The sequence below is a fragment of the Panthera tigris genome, chromosome A2, assembly GCF_018350195.1.
Source record: "Panthera tigris isolate Pti1 chromosome A2, P.tigris_Pti1_mat1.1, whole genome shotgun sequence".
NCBI classification, from domain to species: domain Eukaryota; kingdom Metazoa; phylum Chordata; class Mammalia; order Carnivora; family Felidae; genus Panthera; species Panthera tigris.
In genome coordinates this window covers 9,141,281-9,149,034 of record NC_056661.1, presented here as the reverse complement: position 1 = coordinate 9,149,034, position 7,754 = coordinate 9,141,281, and the positions used below count along the sequence as shown (strand labels likewise).

The window sequence follows — 7,754 nt, the reverse complement described above, 5'->3', positions numbered from 1 at the left end:
TGCATTTGTAAGCTGGTTTGACGGTGTTCTGTGTGATCGTGTGTCTGTATGTGTGATTCTACGTTGTGATGGTTTTCTCTCTAGGTGTGTCTATTATTTATGTGACAACACGGCTGGATATTTGTGTGTGTGTCTGTGTGGTTGTGTACCTACATGTGTCAGTGTGATTTGGCCTATGTGCACTTGTGTGTGATTGTGAGTGTGATACGAGTGTCCGCCTGAGTGAATGGCTAGGCTCACCCAGGTCACTTTTACGAGCATTTGTGCGATGTACATTTCAATCTGGGTGCACTGTGCTTAACCATCTCTGTATCTAAGAGGCACGTATCTACCATGACATGGCCTTTTCCCAGGTGGGGAAAGTAAAGCCCAGAAAGCAGAATGATCTTACTCAAGGTTACAGTGGGCCAAGTGCAGAGCAGGGACCAGCCCTGGGATCCAGGCCTCCTGGGAACCAGGAGGCAGGGGGTGGGCCCCTCCCTGCCCACCCTGCCCACCCAGGAACACATCTTCCCACATAGACACTCTGGGTAATTGTATGTGTGTATCATCCCCTACCTCATGTATCGGCTCTAAATGACTTATGGGATTGCGTCCAATCACTGGCCTGCATGTCCCCAAGTGCCTGGGGCCTGGGTGTCCCTGGACCCTCCCACTTTCTGGGCCCTTCTTGCCTTTATTTTTATTTTTTTTAACATTTATTTATTTTTGAGACAGAGAGAGACAGAGCATGAACGGGGGAGGGTCAGAGAGAGAGGGAGACACAGAATCCGAAACAGGCTCCAGGCTCTGAGCTGTCAGCACAGAGCCCGATGCGGGGCTTGAACTCACGGACCGCGAGATCATGACCTGAGCTGAAGTCGGACGCTTAACCGACTGAGCCACCCAGGCGCCCCTTGCCTTTAATATCCAACTAAAACAGTTTGAACCCTCCTGTTCACGGTGGAAGGTTCTCTCATTCTTCTAGTCACCTCCCTCCTCCTGCAGCCAGTGGCCTCTCTCCTTCCCCAAAGCTCCCTGCCCTGGAGCTGGTGTGAGTGTTGGAGTTCTCTGATGCTCCGTGGTGTCAGAGGGTGACGTCAGTATACACAGCAGGAAACCCAAACTGAGGTTCAGGCCTTGCCACCTTGGGAAGTCCATCATTCCTCTTGGCCACATGCTCCTAGGGGACAAATGCTTTCAGCCAAATGCTCCCCTCTCTCTGGACCTTTACCTTCTTGCCTTGCGTTTTAGAGCCAGACATGCCTGTTTAGTGCCTCATCCAAGGAGATTTCTCTCCAAGAGACACTCTGCTTTCCAGGAAACCACTGTAATTCCAGCCATGTTGTTTACCGAAGTGAAATTCGCATGACATAAACGAACCATTTCAAAGTGTACAATTCAGCGACACCTAGCACATTCACCGTGTTGTGCAACCACCACCTCTATCTAGTTCCAGAACATTTCCATCGCCCCAAGGAGACCTTGGACCCATTAGCGGTCCTCCCCATTCCTCCCCCCTCTGCTCCTGGTAACCACTAATGTTTCTGTCTATATGGATTTGCCTGGATATTGCAGGGACTCTTTCGTGACTGGCTTCTTTCACTTAGGTTCATGCACATGAATATGCATTAGAACTTCATTCCTTTTATGGCTGAATAATATTTCATTGTATGGATGGACCACATTTTGTTTATCCATTCATGTGTTAATGGACATTTGGGTTGTTTCTACCTCTTAACTATTGTTAACTGATGCCGCCGTGAACTCAGTGTACCAGTATTTGTTTGAATACCTGTTTTCAATTCTTTTGGGTCTATACCTAGGCGTGGAATTGCTGGCTCACATGGTAACGCTTGTTCAACTTTTTAAAAAATGTGTATTTATTTTTGAGAGAGAGAGACTGAGACAGAGAACAAGTGGGGGAGGGGCAAAGAGAGAGGGAGACACAGAATCCGAAGCAGGCTCCAGTCTCTGAGCTGTCAGCACAGAGCCCGACGTGGGGCTTGAACTCACAGACAGCGAGATCATGACCTGAGCCCAAGTCAGACACTTAACCGACTGAGCCACCCAGGCGCCCCTCAACTTTTTGATTGTTTAACTTTTTGAAGAATCATCAAACTTTTCCACAGTAGCTGTGCCATTTTGCATTCCCACCAGCAGCTTACGGGGTCCCAATTTCTATAAATATGGCCATCCTACTGGGTGCATTGAGCTGGCTTTCATATTACTTGCTTCCCCCTCCCCTTGTGATACATGATCATTTTTTGCCTTTTGCGCAATGCGTTCATGATGCAGAAACTCTGATCGTGCGTCTGTGGCGATGTGTCTATGTCTGGCCCGGGTTGTGTGCTTTTCACTATCAGCATGTTTGACTTCATGTTGGTGCGGTTGTGTGTCTTTGACTGGGTGTGCCTGCGGGAGGCATTGGTAGCTGGGCAATTGTGTGACTAACTACAAACTGGGGCAGTGACAGGTGGCGTGAATACGTAAGGTTGCAGATTTTATATGATGCTGGGCATGATTGTGTCTGTGTCTGATGTTTAGCTGTGTGCGTTGCTACATCATTGTGTGTTTGTGAATGATTATGTGCCGGGGGGGGGGTGTTTTATGCTTTTGTGTCTGGAGGTGGGGGTCGTGTAACTGAATCTTCTGTAGCTCTGTGAGAACATATCCAAGGATATCTGTGTGTCCGTTCGGTTGTGGCAAAATCACGTCAACGCGATTGTGTGTTGTCGCGGTGTGTGAGTGCATCAGCACCCGTCCGCGTGATTACGAATTCTGTGTCTAAGAGATTGTGTGACTACAACGTTGTGTAGCCAGTGTGGTGTATAGCTGTGGTTTGTGCCTGGGAATTGTGTGTCCGTGCGACACACACACACACACACACACACTTACACATGCCACGGGACTAGACGGTCCGTGTGACGGAGGAACCAGGAATTTGTGTCACTGTGGAATTGCACATTGTGTGTGCATATGATTGTCAGCTGCGTGTCTGTGACGCGTGTCTGTATCATCCACCCAGCCTCCAAGGACGCAACACCGGAGGTCCCTGGCGCACAACCTTGGATTCCTCCCCCATGTGGGGCAGGAACCAAACGTCAGCCAGGCCCAGAGCAGGAGGGTGGCTGTGAGGGCCTCCTGTAGTTCAGGTACTTGAGTGTCCCGTTTCACGCAGGAGGGGAGGTCATCTCCCCTGCCCCATCGCATCAGAGCAATGGTGGCTGCGGTGGCCCCGGCCTTCACACACCCTACGACGTGCGGCACCACGGTGGGGGCGGGGGAGGGCATGGTAGACAGCGGCAGCTGTTTGTCAGGGGGTCCTCCTGGCACCGGGCTCGACCCTGGAAACTCACAATCCAGGCAATTTCAAACCAACCTAACCTGAAGCCCCAGCCCCCAACCCTCCTGCCCGTCGGGAACAGAGTTTGGCTCTTCTGGGCCCCCACCTGATAACAGCGTCCAACATCTGGGCCGTCTGATAATGCTCCGCTTGGCAAGGACTTCGTGCCAAATCCCGCCATCAGCAAGGTTACTGCTGTTTAGTGGGGAGGGGGAGAGCTACAAGGCCGTGGTCAGGGGAAAGGGGGTCTTGAAGCCCCTTCCCAGGATCCCCATTCTGTCTGTTATCCCCTCCTACAGGAAGGTAACTAAAAACAGATGCCCAAGTCTCTCTTTTTGTGGGGACTCGGTGCCTCGCTTTACCCGACACCTGAACCCTCAACCTCAGAACCCCCAGCCCCTGAACACCTGACTTGGCTTTGGATACAGGGTCAGTCCTTAAGGCCCAGCCCCTAAGAAGGCTGAGATGAGGTCTGTTCCCCAGAAACGGTGACCCCCCGCCTTGCCTGCCTCTTATCAGGGACTGTAGCCAATCAGCTGAGGGCAGAGAAGAGCCCTCCAAGGGGCCATTGGTGTCTCAGAGCCCACGAGGCCACGGAGGGAGAGGAGGCCTGAGGCCCAGGGTGGGCACCAGCCGGCCATGGCCGCAGCTGAGACCGCCTTGCCCTCCATCAGCACGCTGACCACCCTGGGCCCCTTCCCGGACACACAGGAAGACTTTCTCAAGGTGGGGCCAGGCGGGGTGTAGGTGGGCTGGCTGGGGTCCTGGGCTGTGGCTAGAGCTTGTGGGGGGGGGGTCTAGTCTGCATCTTGCTCTGAACCTTACCCAAGGCTGGGGGTCCTCAGTCCAGGCCAAGGGTCTGAACCTTGTCTAAGAACCTATGTCCGTCATATAAAACTGAGGCTTGTAGGGGCACCTGAATGGTTCAGTCCGTAGAGCATGCAACTCTTGATCTCAGGTGGGTTCAAGCCCCACATTGGGTGTAGAGCTTACTTAAGGCACAAAAAACCTGAGGCTTGGAGCGGAAAACTGCAGGGGTCCACAGTGAGCCCACCCCAGATATGGGGGGGGGCAGCAAATGCATATAGGGAACATCCAAGTATTAATCTTGGGAATTAATTCTTGGGGGGGGGACAGGGAAGGAGAGGGAGAGTGGGGAGGGTGGAACCGAGGCAAGGCCCCCCCTCCACCCCCAGCCTTCCATTCTTGTCTCTTCCACCCCTTCCCCCAAGCCTGAGTGTGGCTCCAGATAATGTCGGTCTTATCTTGGGTCTCCAGCCCCATCGACCTCTGTCCCTGGACTTGGGGGGGGGGGGGGGTGCTAGAGCGAGTCTGCCCTGTAAGGGAGGGGGACAGACTGACATGACAGACAAGCAAACGAGACCCCTTTCCAGAGCCTCTGGCCAGTCTACCCCCACTAGGGCGTCAGGCCCCGTCCATCTCTGGGCAGGGTACCCTGATGTCCACCGAGCCTCACGCTACCGGCTCCCCTCCCCAGTGGTGGCGCTCTGAGGAGGTGCAGGACTTGGGTCCGGGTCCCCCTGATCCCACCGGGCTGCCCCTCCACGTGAGGCCGGAGTCGCAGGACGCGCCCAGGGAGGACGAAGACGACGAGAGGGACTCGGCTACCTCCTGGGATCTGGATCTCCTTCTCACCAATTTCCCGTGCCCGGAGCCGGGCGGCGCGCCCCAAACCTGCGCTTTGGCGCCGGGCGAGTGCCCCGCGGCGCAATTCCCGCTGCCGCCCCCGCAGCTGCCGCCGCAGCCGCAGCCGCAGCCGCCGCCACCCGAGACTCTTGGCTCGTATGTGGGCGGCTCGGGGCTGGTGGCTGGGTTCTTGGGTCCCGAGGAGCACCCGGGCTGGGCACGCCCGGCCCCCAGAGCCCCGGGCCCCGACGCCTTCGTGGGCTCCTCCCTGGGCCCGGTTCCCGAGCCCAAGGCACTGTCACTGCAGCCGGTGTACCCGGGGCCAGGCGCGAGCTCCTCCGGCAGCTACTTCTCGAGGACCGGGCTTTCGGTGCCCACGGCGCCAGGCGCCCCCTACGGGCTGCTGTCCGGGTACCCAGCGCTGTACCCGGTCCCGCAGTACCAAGGGCACTTCCAGCTCTTCCGCGGGCTCCCAGCGCCTGCTCCCGGCCCCACCGCACCCCCCTCTTTCCTGAGTTGTCTGGGACCCGGGACGGCGGGTGCGGGACTCCGGGGGACCGCAGGAGACCCAGGGGGGATCGCGGAGGCCGCGCCATCCAAACGCAGCCGGCGATCGTGGGCGCGCAAGAGGCAGGCGGCGCACACATGCACTCACCCGGGCTGTGGCAAGAGTTACACCAAGAGCTCACACCTGAAGGCTCATCTGCGCACGCACACAGGTGAGGGAGCGGGCGCGGGGCTGGAGGATGAGCCTCGGGAGCAGAGAATGGCTTGGGGAGCTAGAAAACCCGAGCAAGCGGCGAGGCTAAAAGCGGAGCAAGGGGCAGGGCAGAGCAAGCTGGGACCCGGCCTGGGACCTCAGGAGCCGGACAGGCAGCGGTGCGGGAGGCGGGCGGGGGCACAGAGACAACCGGGGAAACCTGAGGACCGTTTCAAGGAACTGATGACAGGTAAGACCTGGGCAGAGGACCGGCTAAGACGCAGAAAACCTGCCTAGATGAGGGACTGCGGGGAGGTGACAAGCTTGGAATGCCAGCGGCGAGGTCAAAGACATCGGGTTCAGGTCTGGGGCAAGCGAAGAACGGAGTTAGGAGCCGGGACTTTGAAAGGCGGGTTGCTCGGCACGAAGGCGGAGCCAGACCGTGGGGGCGTGGCTGGCACTCAGGGGCCGAGGCAGGGCCAGAGTCAGCTTCCGGTGCCTAGATGCAGAGGCCGACCCAGGAGGATAGAGACAATAGCTGGGAAAGAGGAGGGTGGGCACAGGAGGAGAAGCCAGGTCCAAGGATCCTAAAACGGGGGCAGGCCTGTGGAACAGAGGCTGCGGGGAGGAGAAAGGGAGTGGCCTCGGTTTAAGAGTCCGCGCAGAGGGTAGGGCCAACTGTACATTCCTGGGCGGGGACTCAGAGAGAGGAGCCAGGAGGAGCCTAGGGAGAGAATAACCCTCCTGCACAGGGCCTGGATTTCAAGACTCAAGGGCCAAGGCCAGGGGTAGAACTGGGCCAACAGCTGGAAGGTCCCCTGGCACAAGGTGGGGCTGGAACATAGGGAGCAGGGCCAAAGGACGAAGGCGAGGATGGCTTTAGGACTCAGGGGCATGGTAACATGACGCAGGAAACGAGGCCAGAGAGGTAGGGGACACGATTTGGGTCCAGGAAGCGAAAATGGGTTTGGCGCCAACTGCAGGTACAGAGGAAGGGTCGGGGTCACAGAGGCTGGACCTGGGTGCAGAATCAGGGCCGTCCCCTGGGAGTGAGAAGGGCCCTCCCCTGAGAGGGAGAGCCTCCTTACATCTTGCGCCCTAAGGCGCCTCACTTGCCTCACCCTAGTACCCGGCCAAGGCTGAGCAAAGGAGTGGGGCCAAATGCAGAGGCAGACCCGGGGGCGGGGGCGGGGGGGCAGTAGTGCTCACGGCTTCCTCGCCCCAACCCCCCAGGAGAGAAGCCCTACGCCTGCACGTGGGACGGCTGTGGCTGGAGGTTCGCGCGCTCAGACGAACTGACCCGCCACTACCGGAAGCACACCGGACAGCGCCCCTTCCGGTGCCAGCTCTGCCCGCGCGCTTTTTCGCGCTCCGACCACCTGGCCTTGCACATGAAGCGTCATCTTTGAGCCCTGCCCCAACACTTGGACCTTCCTGGGGATTGGGGATGGAACAAGAGCAGATCCACGCAGGGTGTTTTTCCCTCGGATGGACCCTCTCCCGGATTCGCAGTCCCACAGATCCACCCAAAGATCAAGGACTGGCCCATAGACAGACCTGTGGGAGCCTCCAGCCAAAACTCCCACACGTCCTCAGCCACAGGGAGCCACACAGAGACATCCAGTGGTCACACAAACACGAGACAACCCTCCAAATAAATGGGCTCGGTTGGACACTCAGACACTTCGGACAGAGAGACAGACCCTCAGAGAGCTGGACCCTCAGACCAGTTTACAAGACGCCCTGGGCAGTGGGAGTTGGGGGTTGTGGGGTGAGGCTTCCCAGAGACCCTGGGCCTAGCAGGGGACTTCACATCGTGACTAATGAAGCTCTGCATAGTGCCTGGATCCGCTGTGAATGGTTATGGGTCCTGTACCAATGCCCTTCCCAGATAAAGGTTCAGCGTTGGCCTGACTTTGTGGGTTTTGGGTGCTGGAAGACGGGAGGAAGCTGTATCCTCAGGGGTGACATTGGGGGCCGTACACACCTTCACACCCTCATCTCCTAAACTTCAGCGATCCTTCTTGGCACTGTAGGCTTTGCCGCCCCTCACCACCACACCCCAAGATCAGGCTACATCGC

The 7,754-nt window shown here is 57.4% G+C and overlaps 1 protein-coding gene across 1 annotated transcript; it reads left to right on the top strand.

Moving 5' to 3' along the window:
- The first annotated feature begins 3,085 nt into the window (after window positions 1–3,085).
- Window positions 3,086–7,586, top strand: KLF1 (Kruppel like factor 1). The gene is made up of 4 exons (XM_042977300.1): window positions 3,086–3,134; window positions 3,845–4,051; window positions 4,824–5,691; window positions 6,906–7,586. The coding sequence occupies exons 2-4, from the start codon at window positions 3,965–3,967 to the stop codon at window positions 7,079–7,081; spliced, it is 1,131 nt and encodes a 376-aa protein (XP_042833234.1). The 5' UTR covers window positions 3,086–3,134; window positions 3,845–3,964; the 3' UTR covers window positions 7,082–7,586.
- Window positions 7,587–7,754: the final 168 nt, after the last annotated feature.